This window comes from Egretta garzetta, unplaced genomic scaffold (genome assembly GCF_000687185.1).
Source record: "Egretta garzetta isolate BGI_Z169 unplaced genomic scaffold, ASM68718v1 scaffold567, whole genome shotgun sequence".
Lineage (NCBI taxonomy): Eukaryota > Metazoa > Chordata > Aves > Pelecaniformes > Ardeidae > Egretta > Egretta garzetta.
The window spans coordinates 464,249-476,928 of NW_009260348.1; the positions used below are offsets into that span (position 1 = coordinate 464,249).

Below are 12,680 nucleotides of genomic sequence, written 5' to 3' on the forward strand. Positions count from 1 at the left end.
GGGAAGGAGGGGTGCAAGGAGGGTGAGGGGTGCAGGGTAGCACCGCTGCCCTGGGAGCTGTCACAGGGCGCCTGTCCCCCCTGCACCCCACAATCCTTTGCCAGGGCCCCCCCAGTCGCTGCCCCTGCAGAAAGGGGGTTGCGGGGAGCGAAAGATGCCGCTGGCCCTCGCTGAGCACTTGGATATCACAAAATTCATCTCTGCAGTGCCTGCCTGGGACGCAGGGTTCTCTCTGGCCGATGAATTCCACAATAAATGTGCTCCTTAATTTGGGGCGTAGCTGAGCTTAGCGACTGTCTCGACTAGGAGCCAGTTCAGAGCAGCCCATCCGCCTGGCTGCACTGATACCCGCTGTTTAATTCCCCCGATAACATCCCTGTGTAAACACGGGCCGTCAGGGTCCCTCTCCGGGCTTGTAGGAGCGTGTGGGGTCCCACCAGCCCAGTTCAGCTCGAGGGCCGGGGCAGGGAAGATGTGCTGGGCTCGGCCGCAATGCCCAGCAGCACCCGCAATTTGTCCCTTTGCAGCGGGAGAGCTGGGCTCTGCGGGTCGCTGCCGGGGTGATTGCACAGGCACCAAAACTGAGCGCAGGCCTGGGGTCATTAACCACGGACATGTGTTGACTTAATCATTACCAGCACATTTACACTTGCAAAACCGTTTCCAAAGCAATTCCCTTCTCCTTCCTCCACCCAGACCTGGGCTGGGTTGGTGGCTCCTCCGCCTGCGCTGGCCCCGCCAGCCCCAGCTCCGCTCCCGGGTTAAAAGGAAAAAGCACCGTGCAAATAATCAGATTTAAAAGCGCCTTGGTGGCAACTGGTCTGTACATGGAGGTCCTTCCACGTGGCTCACACGATGGTCCCCATGGGACCATTTTGGGACCACTCTGACTTAAACAACTCAAAACTCATTTAAAGGAGATGATAAGGTTTCAACAGTTGGTTTTGTTCCTAATTAGACAATCCCGCCAATGCCTCCTGCTCTGCATGGAGCACGACGGCTGGAGGCAACTCCGGCGCCTCCTCTCAGCATCGTCCAAGCGAAGCTGATGCTCAGTGCACTCGTTAACAGAGAGCAAAATATTTGTGCAAAACACAAAGTTCCCGTAGCAAACTTTTTGCTTTCTGAGGGAGCTGAGTTTCTGCTGCTGGAAAACTGTTACAGCAGAGAATTCCCCATCAGCTGCAAACGTGTCGGAGCTCGGGCACTGATTTGGGCTGTAAAGTGCTCAGTTTCGAAGTCGGGACGTTGAACTCTGAAATTCCCGAGTGTGAAAGGGGAGCAGCGCTAATCAGGCAGCCAGATGCAAAGTCACAGGGAGGGAGACGGAGCGTGCCGGGCGCGCGGGACAGCAGCGACTTGTTCAAGGACTTACTGAACAGAGCAACCGTCGCTGCACGGCTGCGGACCCCGCTGGCGCAGGGCCGAGCAGGGAAGCGGGTCCCAAACATTTGATTTTAAGTAATATTTCCATGCTCTGCTCCAGAGCCCCGGCAAAGCAAGAAGCTGCTTTTGGCTTTGCTGCAGGCGATAGGAGGCGTTGGTAGGGCTTGGGAGCCCTGGGTTGGTGTCGCTCTGCCCGGGATCTCAAGCAGATCACTTAGTCTGGCTGTGCCTCAGTTTCCCCATCTGTGACCTGAAGGTTACACCCATCTTTGGGAGGAAAAGGGCAGGTTTTCAGGACACAGGGTGCTGGTCTGCAGGCTGCCCCCAGGCAGGAGGTGCCATCACGACACAGCCACTCTCCCCCACGACATGGGACGCTGGTAGCCACCATCTCCTCGTGGCCAAGCTGTCCTGGCCCCACTGGGCGCTGGTTTCATTAGGGGACCCGCTCACGTCCCAGGGACCTTTCCCACGTTGGGCCTGTCACACTGAATTACCGCTCCGCTTCTCAGCGCTGCGCTCAATAGTCCAAGCCAGCTCCAAACAAAGTCCTTCTCCTCCCCGCTAATCCCCCCCTCCCCGACTCAGGTAATTAATAAAACAAAGCGGCTGCTCTTCCCGGCCAGCAGCGAGGAGCGGGAGCGGGTCCAGGGTCTGTTAACAGTCCCCGGCCGCAGGCTCCCCATGCAGGCGGGCACACCCGCGGGGCGAAAACCAGGAGGATGCCTGTGCTGCTGCCCCTTCGGCCGGTCCTTTGAAGCCAGGGCACGTTTCCAACCTGCTCCGGGGCACTTTTGAAGGTGGCCAGCGGGACCAGCGATGGCCCTGTGCACCCCCAGTTATTTCAAGGGACCGTTTGCATCTTGCCAGCATCCAGTCCTGCCAGCATCCCTCTGAGCACTCATGCTTCCAGCCCCCCGAGTCGCCTGGCACCCGTCTGCCACACTATGCTGCATCCCCTAACGACCACAGCCCGCTCTCCCAATTAACGGAGGCATCCTCTGGTAACAGCAGCCTCCAAAGCCCAGCTTGGGCTGAGGTTTGCCAGCTCAGTCGGGCTCCGAAGACACCCAAGCAGAGCTGTGGGTGCCGGGGCTGCCAGTGGAAAGCGCAGGGGTGGGTGCTGGGTGGGAAACAAAGACCCTGCTGGAAAGGATTTGGTATTTTCATGTGTTTTAAGGACAATTCAAGTACCAAGCCCCCTCCAGACAAAAGGCTTGCAATCTGAGCTGAGCACAGAAATCCAGTCCCAAGGGTGAAGAGAGAACTTGGCCTTGCTAAATTTCAACGCACCAGCACTTGTCATTCTTTCTTTAAGGGGGAGATGGGCTCAACAGGCCTCAGTTTTGTTCCTTGCTTGCTGAACACCTGCAAAAAGCCTCCAGCCACTTGTCCCTCCTTCCTGAGCCCCTGCCCCCATCAGTTTCTGAAGCAGAGCTCGAACCAGGCAGGAAAAGTTTGAAATTTCAAGTGATCTCAAAATCTTCTGTTCCAGAGCGGGAACGACAGCAGCCCTGAGTTGTGCAACTCAGCAGCCCGGGGGAATTCAGCAGAGGTCCTTGGGCTTGTGACCTGGCTCTGAACCTCTTCTCTATGCAAAACCAGCGTTTCAGTTTCTCAGCAGGGGCCAGAGCATCAGCGTTTTTCCTGTGCTGAGGCCAGGGCCAGGAGACCACACCGACCTGTGTTTTTCCTCACCGTTTTTGCAGGGCAGACTGGTTCCTTCTGGACAGCCGGACAGTTCGCCACGCTGCCATCGGCTTGTTCTGCTGCGGGGTCTCAGTCTACCTAACAGGCAAGTGCTTGTTCCTCACCAGCCCAGCCCAGCCCAGCCGGGACCGTGCATTTTCAGCCCAGACCATGCATCCTGCCCTGGTTGCTGAGGGCTCATGAGCTGCTGAGTTTCTACTTCAGCATCGGGTTTGTTTTGCAAATGGCTTTGCCAGCTCATTCCCATAGCACGAACTTTCTGTTTGTGGTGACCAGCCCTCACAGGGCCTGAAGCTTGCAGGTCAGCTGCATCGCTTCAATCCTTCTGGTTCCTCAAGATGTTCTGCTTCCCCCTTTTCTTCCAGCTCTCGCCATCTACATGCTGCTGCTGTTTGAACTGGAGGCTGGCATCGCCAGCGCCTGTATTCTCTCCTCCGGCATCATCGTCCTGCTGATCACGGTGACGCACGCCCTGGTACGGGCTTCCCAGGTTTCGCGCCGCAGCCGCTCCGAGGTCTCCCACACCCTCTACGAGAATGACTCTGCCCAGCACGGCGAATCCTCCACCAGCGATCTGAACAACAAGAACGTGGCTGCACCCCGGCCCCAGCCCGAGATCCACCGGGAGTTTTCCTTCCCTCCTTTCCTGGAGCGCAAATCCCAGCTGGGCTCTCCAGCCAGCAGCAACCTCACCTCCTCGGGCAGCCCCGAGCTTCGCTCCGAGAAGGAGAGCTACAACCTGCCCCGAACGCACAGGACGCTGTCGGCAGAGTCGGGCCTGCTGCAGGCACAGGGCAAGCCCTGGAACGGCGTCACCCAGGAGATGAGGAACGTGCTGTCACACAAACCCGGAGCCTCGGGCAAGGACTCGACTCTGGTGTGAGTGGAAGTGGGACCTTTTCGCCCCATTTCGTCCCTGGGGAGCTGCAGGCACCAGGGCCAAAATTTGCATCTGTTTAGAGCTTAATATAGGTCACATCTCACCAGAGCCTGGGGGTCTGCGCAGCCACTGCCTGATGCTCGTTGCTTCTTGTGTGGAGAAGATGCCAGCTCCACCCGAAGCCAAAAGCCCCCGGCCCCGAGCCCCCAGCACCTCCTGCCACGCTGCGAACAAGGACTGCCTTGGCAGGGCTGGCGCACGTGGGGGTTACATGGAAGAGAAGCAGTGAGTGAGCCTTGTCCACAAACAGACCTGCCCTCCTTCTCCAGCACACCCCAGCTGATTCATCCACCTCCCTGCCCTTCCCCTGCCTCCTTCCTTCCTCCTCCATCCCCAGGAGCCAGCACTACACCAAGATGGTTCACACAACTGATCCCAGCAGGGCTTCCCCTCAGCGTGCAGCCAGGCAGGTGTGAGAAACCAAGGGAAGCAAAGGAGGAGCAGCAAGCGAGACGCAGCCAGAGCAGCCTGCGAGCTGCAGAGGGGTGGCAGGGCCTGCTGCTCGGTCACCAGCACATCCACTCTCCGAGCAGGACAAGCAGGGTCTTGGCAGGGAAAGGGGCTGTGCCGGGGCAGCCCCGTGCCCTGGCTTGGCTCGGTGGCAGAGAGACCTCTCTGGGGATTATCTGGGTGCCAGCAGAAGGGTGCCGATGTCAAGGCTGAGGGCCGAGAAGGGATTTTGCATTGGCACTGCCAGTCACGTGCTGCGTGCGGGGCAGAAAGCGCAGTACTAAAGGCAGCAGCTGCTCCTGTGAAACACAAGCAGGTTTAGCTCACAACGTCCCTGCGCTGACCAATACCTTCCTGGTTACTCGCAGCCCCACACTCTGCCAGCTCCGCCCAGGCCCAGGGCAGCAGCACGCTTGGTTCCTCCCCAATTCCTTATCGTTCAGCAATCAGAAAAGCGTTTCAGGGAGTGAAGGGAGGCCACCGATTCAAACAGATTCCCTCTCACCTCCGGTGCTATTCTCCCAAAAGATACCTGTTATCCTGAGCACAATACCATTTCTTCGGAAACTGAGTTTAGCACTGCTTTGATCCCCGCATCCTTGGTAAATTCTTCAGCAGAACAGAACTGTTGGCTCCAGGAAAGATTAAGATTGAAGTTGCATCCTTTTTGAAATGACCTCCAAAGCTGGGCGCACAGCTCTGCTTCCCACTGCTTGACAGGGGATGAAGAAAGTCCTTTTGTTGTTGGGTTTGGGTTTTTTTTTTTTTTTTGAAGAACAGGACAGTTTCTTTTTTCACTTGAAAGGCTCCAACTCTGCATGTCTTTGTTTTGCTCCATGCCCTTTGAAACACGCGGAGCCAGCAGGCTCCAAGACCCCCCAGCCCGAGGCGAGCAACAGGGGAAGGTTTTCGACACAACTTTCTTGGTTTTTTCCTTTTTATTATTGTTCTCACTAAAACCAATTTCAGCAGCTCCCTGGCACACACATGAAAACCCCTCCTTGCTGAATGCCTCCTGAACGAAGCTGAAGTGTGCCTACATTACGTCTTTACACAGCCATCTGCAAAATACTGAAAGCAAGACCTAGTTTTTCCGAGATATTTCTGTGGCCAAGAGGTAGAGAGAAAAACGCCTCATAGCAGTCTGCCATTGGAAAGAACTGGAAGGGACAAGTGCAGCTCCACCCCGTTTCCCTTTTGCAAAGTGCTGTGGAAAGGGACACAACTGCTCCCCAAAGCAACCCGCGAAGGCAGCCCTGAGCCCAGCGGCAGGACCTGCCTGCTCAGGTGCAGCACCTTGTTACTGGGAAGGGCAGGCAGGGGCCTCTGTGCAGCTTCGCAGGTGGTTTCTACTCCTCCCCGTGGTTGGAGAACATAGGGCTGGGCTGGAGAAGGCAGCAGAGGACAGCCAGTCTTGTCTGAAATCAGGAACTGGCCGGAGGATTCTTGGCTTGTGGGGCAACGGTGCTGTAAAAAGAAAGAGACAGTCACGTCCGGCAGGCAGGCAGGACACCAGCAGCCATAAGAACGTGAAGAACCAGCGGCTCCCTCAAATAAAACCTCCCTGCTTGCCAGCAGCAGAGCAGCTTAGACAAGCGCACCTTTCAGCGTGCTGTGCAGACTACGGAGCAGCGTACGCCAGCCCCCATGGGTGTCGAGACAGAAATCTTTGCAGCCACGCCACCGCAAAAACCACTAAAAATGCTCTGGGCTGCACAGAGCGTGACCCTGCCACGCGGGCCAGTGGGAAAATACAGAACCTAAGCCAGAAGCATCTAAGGCAGCATCACTCTGCAGAGACAGAGGCTCTCTGTTCGCTGTGGTGGTTTTATCAAGGATGGGCATTTGGGAATTTTCTCACTCCTATCCAGTCAGACTCCAATCCCAACACCCTTCTCGGGAGAGACAGTAGCTGTAGTTCAACTGCAAACATACAAAAATGCATCGTCGTTCTGCTACCACTCATCTCTATGGGACTCTGCCCCCAAAAGAGCCACATGCGTGGCAGAGAACAGCACCAAACGCAGCCTCTCACCCACTCCATCTCAGTAGCATCATCTCACTCCAAATGCCTTTGACACAACAAGGATTTAATGTATTACACAACCATACATCCCTTTTTAGGTAAGGAAATAAATGATTTTCCAGTTACCCTTTCGTAAACAAGATTATTTGCTGCCCAGTGAACAAAGCCAGAAGATCACCGCAAGGCAAGCAGCACGCTCTTTCAAATAACTTTCAAATAACAGCCTAGAACCGTATTACTGAGATAACTGCTTGGCATAGTCGCACTGCGCTGCGTTACGTCCCCAAAGCCTCTGCCAGGCTAAACAGGCAGTGTCACATCCCCTCGCTACCTGCGGCCCTGAGCAGCGTTCAGCTGGTCCTTCATGGCTATGGCGTGTTTGAGCAGACTGTCAATGCTCTTGAAGTACACGCTGCTGTCAGTCATGTTCTTTATGGCACTGGAAGGAGAAAAGAGAGGGGCAGAGGGAGATGGAGGACTGGTTAGTGTTTCCAAAGGCGTCATGGTTTTAGAGCACACAGCCCCTGATGGAGAGGGCTGAAAATAAGAAGCCTCAGCTTTATGTGGCGCACGGCATCTTCGCACGCTAGCAAAGCTGGTGGGTGGATTTATTGCAGATCAGCAGGTCTGCACCGCACACAGAACTGGGGGAGAGCTGGCATGCTCATCAAAGTGAAGCCCCTGAGATTCTTGGTAACGGTTCGGAGAGCACTGCCTCGCACCCTCACCCCCCCAGTCCGGCTATGCTCACTCCCTGGCTTACACCAGGGAGCCGTCAGGGAAGCACAGGCGGCTTCTGCTTCATTTCTACAGCCCCTCTGCCTGCAAACACAACCCTCCTGCTTGGAGGAGTCTCCTGTACCTGCAGGCGTACTCCACTGTGTAGATGGCTCCTTGGCTTTGCTCCTCCCAGCTCTGCATGTCGGACTGAAAGAGAAGAGAAGGCGGCATCATTAGGTGCACACCAGAGAGGCGCAGCCCGCAGCGACACGCTCTGCCAGCCCTGCCCAAACAGGGCCTCTGGCTGCTTTTCACTGGAAATTGCACTTGGATTCTGTCTCCTGCTTGACAGCCTGTGATGCACTCTGGGCTCCGAGTGCCACGCACTAGCATTTAGAAGAAACATTTATTGTGTGTATTTCTGGAAGGGCTACGAGTTGAGGCCAACACTTTGGATACTCTGGCAAAATTCCCCTTGTTTTTAGATGTTTTAGCCATGCTCAGTCAGGCTGCGAGCAAGCAGCGACTGCGCCGAGTGCAATGGACCAGCTGGATGTTTTGGAGTACTCAGATCTCCCGGTGTGCCTGGCCCAGCAGGCAGCCAGGATCTGAACTAACACAGCTCCTGCGGAGCCCAGTCCTTAGCCCTTCATGTAACACCAGGTACAAGTTTCTTTCGCAGCACTGGAAGTTCTCATTTCATTAGACCTGCTGTTCATAAACATCTGCACAGCCACAAGTGTCCCTGTCCTCCAGTCTGCTCTGAAACTCTGGCGTCTGATCCCGAGCAGCAGTCAGCACTGTGCCCTTCTTTTCACAAGCTTGGAAGGAGCCCTGCAAAAGCCGCACAGACCCAAGCAGCACTGCAGGCAGCCCGTTCTGGCATGGGATGTAATCGTACGCTGCAGCTCCAAGGAAAGGGAAAACCAAACAAATACACAAATCGCAATGAAAGCGCAGCTGAATTCAGAGGCGTAGCTCAATAGATAAAACTATTTCAAAAGTCCTTAAGTAGTTTGAGCACTCTTTAAAATACGTTCTCATGGGAGCTAATTCCCCAGTCTATTCTGCTGGGTCTAGTTACAAGCCAGAGGAAATCCAAGGGCCTCTTTCTGCGAGTGAAGGAGGTGGGGTAGGAGCTTGGACTTTGTCCAAAATCACTTCAGCTGTTCAAAGCCTGCCCTACATCAGGACGCTTGACCACATAGCTTTAAGTGACAAAAGAAACAAGCCTCGACATGCAACGCTCTCTGCGGGAGAGGGTCCTGCGACCCAGGACTCGCAACCCCACAGAGACCACGCTCGTCCCAGAGCCCAATTGCATTTGACACAGCTCTGCTGCTGGGAACACGCTTTGCATGCAGAGGCGGCTACAAAAGATGCAGAAATTCTCCTGCAGCTCCTCACCCTGCTCTCTCCAAGAGGCGCCAGATGATCTGCAACAGCCTGTTAGACCCCGACACCGCACTGGCTCAGTCGTGTGTGTCACAGCCGCTTGCCTCTGGTCCTGCTGTTTCTGGGCACCAGTAGATTGTAATCCATTTCCCAGTATCAGAATTAGTGATGTCACCACTTCCTGGGATTTTCATGTCCTTAATTAGGAACGAGAGCCTTTCCCTAGAGCTCCTCACTTCTTAATCTTTTCTTGATGTCCTTTCTTCAAATTCCCAGGACATGCCCTCAGATGCAGTTTAAGAACTAAAGCCAGCTATTAATACACAATAGCACTAATGATATATTACTGTCGCTTGGAAGTAAATTAACGAGGAGACGTAAGTTCTCAAAAGACCAGGCGAAATCCAGAAAGGCCGCTCTGTGCGGAGCGGGGCTTAGCAGCGCAGCTACGACGCGCGGAGGCAGCGAGGGCCTTGCATCACGGCTGTATCTTATCAGGGAGGTGGTAAATCTGCTTGGAGAGTTTGAGATGATGAGGAAGGTATTAAGATTATTGTTTTACCAAGTCATAGAAAGTTGCTTGTTGTAAAGGCACGGAGGTGACCTTCTCTTTGCAGAAACTTTTCTCCCAGTCCCCTCCTTCCCAGTTTTTCCTAGGTTTAATCCCCTGGGGAATTTCAAAGGCTGCGTCTCAGGAGAACTCAGCCAGCCAGAGATGGAGTTGCTGCACGGCTGAAGGAAAGATGGAAACTACCAATAAATCCTGTTTCCTTTATACATTACCTACATCTTCGGACTAAATTACCTGAGGATGAATCCATACAGAATGCTGCTTTTTCTTCTTTTCTGTTTTGAAGAATTAAAACCACCTCACTTTAATGCCTTCGCTCTGATTTAGATAAAACCTGACAGCGTTTTCACGGTGCACAGCCCTGCTGACACCTTCCTGTTCCAGTCTCTAGCCACAAAGCCGATGTGCTCTGGCAGAGCAACCCAAAATATCCATCCCCACCTAATTGAACGCTCCGCTGTGACGACAGCCCTGTCAGGGCCCTGAGCACATCCCTCTCTCCTGGGGTTTGGCTGCCAGGGCTCAAGGTCTTGATGGGCCCAGCCTGCAAACAGCAATGCCTCAAATTTCGATAAAAGGAGAGTGGGATCAAGGACAACGGAGAGAATCTGGCCACAAGCCCATAACCAGCAGCCTGGCAGCACAGTCAGGACACTGGCCTAACTGAGTTACATTTAACCCTCCCAGTTCCTGCCAAGGACTGGTTACCAGCAGGAGCATGCTCCCAAACATGACACTGCAGCCTTAGAAAAAAAACGAACTCAGGCACTGACAAGGCTGGAGAAGTCACTAGCAGCAGCTCTGGATCTGTTGTCATTCCAGCTGCCACAGATAACTTTCTTTCCATTTTCTCCCAGCTCTTGCCACATCAGCGCACCATTAAAGGCACAGCCTTTAACAGTAACCAGGAAAGCAGTTAGGAAGCTGGAAGCGCCCATGCAGTGGGCAAAAAGAAATGGATGTAACCAGCAGCACCTCTGAGCAAGCATCAGGGAATGTTTTCTAACTGTGGCGAGGCAAACAGGTCCTGGGGTGGCACCAGGGCAGACGACACCGCGCGGTCGGCTCAGCTTTGTCCTGTGGGCACCGTTACTGCAGGGAGAGCACGGTGAGCTCCTCCTCGCATACAAAGGCCACCGCTGTCCCAGCTGGGGCTAGCGGCCAGGGCAGGAGGGAGGCTGCAAGGCTGAACATGAAGGCATCAAAGACCAAAGGTGTCTGATGCTTTTGATGGCTACAGTCACACAGGGGAGACGCAGGATCCTTGTATTTGCTGCTGGCATCCACAGGACAGCACGAGCTCCTTTCTCACAGGAAGGAAGTGGAAAATGGCAGCAATTTTGGCTACAGAAGAGAATTCTCTGGGATGGCTGCAGGTAGGAAATGAACTGAGATGAGCCAGAGAGGTCACAGGACACCGCGGATAACTGTGATGAGCACGCCAAGCAGGGAAAACGAGAGAATCAAAGGTTCTCAGAGATCTTGCTCAGCATAAACCCCGCTGCCTTACAACACGCTCCGTGTCCGGTGCCTTCACTCGGCTGTCGCTTCCATTAGCGCTTCTGCACTGCCCTTCGCCCTCATCCCCGTTACGCACTGTTCAGTGATGGAAACTGATCTCTTCCCTCTGCATGACTTGTCATACAATTTGCTCAATTTCCTTTTGTTCAGGACACATTCCCTGAAATTGGGACTATCTTGATTAAATGAAAGCAAGTGACAGCTCAGGAATAATATTACAAACCTGTCTCCCGCATGCCAGTGATGCAATGGCATCAGCATGTGCTATACATACATATACATCTCTATACACCTACCACTGCACACAGACACGTATATAAAACGTTAATAAATAATTGAATAATAAAGTGTCACAATCCAGGTTAATTTGGAAACCAGGGCTGTAAAGCAAAGGTGAAAAATGGGGCCTGACAGTGCATTAGCATAGACATGAAGCAGTAATCTATTCATGAGACATCACTCCTAATGAATCATGACCGGCAGAAGAGGGAGAAGGACAACAAGGCTGGCATTAAAGTGTCTGTGCTTCGTGCTCTGGAGGAAAGCAGGAACACAGCTGTGAGATGCGATTCATTATCCTGCTTTGCCTCATGTGGGCTTTTCTCACTTGTTCCTTCACGTTCCCCCTTCCCTCCTCTCACCCTCCCCCTTATTTTATGTAGGAAATAAAATCCTCACAACGTAGGCAGGCCTAACAAGATTTAACATCACCTTTCTCCCTGTACAAGACAGACTACGCATTTTTCTTTGTCTCCATGTGCAAGTCCAGCTGTGAGAGCATGGGTTTGCGGCTGGACTCACTCTTAAGTCTGCAGGTAAATTTGCAACATCCCCTCATCCCCTCTGGTTCAGACCAAGCCAGGGTCCCGCAGCATGCTGCACCCTGATGGCCAATTTCCTCCCTCTTTCCTGCTCCCCACCAGGACGGTGAAAAAGCTCTGGAGTCCAAAGCGAAGCGTGACTCGCCTTGTGCTGCGCCAGCTCCGGAAGGGATCTCCGCACGTGCTCCTGGAGCCGGTACAGTGCCACGGAGGGCTCGTTGGCCAGGACGTACATGCTCTCAGTGAATTTGTCCGTAACTGCAACAAGAAAAACAACAGAATTATGGAAAGCAGAGAGCAACAGGGGAGAAGGTGGGGTTGGAGAGGGTGCCCCGGAGCGCTGGTCCGGTCCCCAACACAGTCTCTGACACCTGCATAGATGTGTGGGCTGGAGAGGTTCAGAGAGCGCCCGCTGCACCCTCCACCTTCAGCACCTGCAGAGGCCTTTACAACAAAAAGCCCAAAGTTTCCAAAGCAACAATGCACCAGGGGAGAGATCAGAGCAAAACCCCATGTGTTTGAGATAACTAGGCTGTTAACAAGGATGTGAGAGCAAAATCCCGCTAAACAGGCGTTTCCTTTTCCACTCTCCTCATCACAGCATCTGCAGCCAGTGATGAGCTGGGCTCCAGACGGAGACAGACCAGCCTGGGACGTCACCGCTCCCCTACGAGCTCTGGCTGTTCTGTTTTCAGGGACCGCTTGGGCTATGCCCATCACTGGGCCTTTTCTGACCCAATTTGGAGGTGGGCAGGAGGTGAGCAGAGCCCAGCAGTGGCCTGGCTCCCGTTCCTGCACCCCGCAGCCACCCCATCCGCCTGGGAATGCTGGCATCTCCCAGCCTGGAGGCTCCCTGTCTCATTACCAGCTCTTCAGGTTCATCTCTGCTCAGGGCCTCGTGCTCCCCTGCATCTCAGCCACCCCCCACTGCGGGGTCCTGTTGCTCTCCTCCAGACGCCTCTCCCAGGTGAGATCCTAAAAACATCCATGGAGGAGGTGCAGTGACCGCAGCCCAGGGCTCAGGAAGCTTCGGTGCCGTTCCAAGCTGCTTCCCCCTGCCTCCACCCCTCTTATCCTCGCCCAACCTCTGTCCGGGGCGCCCTCCACCCAGGAACACCTTTCCGGCTGGTGGTTTGCCCA

At 54.3% G+C, this 12,680-nt stretch overlaps 3 protein-coding genes across 3 annotated transcripts in view; 2 read left to right on the forward strand and 1 right to left on the reverse strand.

The window, feature by feature from the left end:
- Window positions 1–4,157, forward strand: part of TMEM221 (transmembrane protein 221) — a 6,249-nt gene extending 2,092 nt beyond the window's left edge. The window contains exons 2-4 of the mRNA XM_035898182.1: window positions 1,975–2,038; window positions 3,044–3,181; window positions 3,462–4,157. Of these exons, the coding sequence (XP_035754075.1) occupies window positions 1,975–2,038; window positions 3,044–3,181; window positions 3,462–3,979 (720 nt within the window). The 3' untranslated portion in view covers window positions 3,980–4,157. The remainder of the gene's footprint in view (window positions 1–1,974; window positions 2,039–3,043; window positions 3,182–3,461) is intronic.
- A 1,082-nt stretch (window positions 4,158–5,239) lies between these two features.
- Window positions 5,240–12,054, reverse strand: BORCS8 (BLOC-1 related complex subunit 8). Its single transcript, XM_035898184.1, has 5 exons — window positions 12,050–12,054; window positions 11,686–11,965; window positions 7,375–7,439; window positions 6,844–6,951; window positions 5,240–5,953 (listed from the first exon to the last, which is right to left on the reverse strand). Exons 1-5 carry the CDS (start codon window positions 12,052–12,054, stop codon window positions 5,911–5,913), a joined length of 501 nt encoding a protein of 166 aa, XP_035754077.1. The 3' UTR covers window positions 5,240–5,910.
- A 195-nt stretch (window positions 12,055–12,249) lies between these two features.
- Window positions 12,250–12,680, forward strand: part of RFXANK (regulatory factor X associated ankyrin containing protein) — a 7,346-nt gene continuing 6,915 nt past the window's right edge. The window contains exon 1 of the mRNA XM_009642756.2: window positions 12,250–12,286. Within this exon, the coding sequence (XP_009641051.2) occupies window positions 12,250–12,286 (37 nt within the window). The remainder of the gene's footprint in view (window positions 12,287–12,680) is intronic.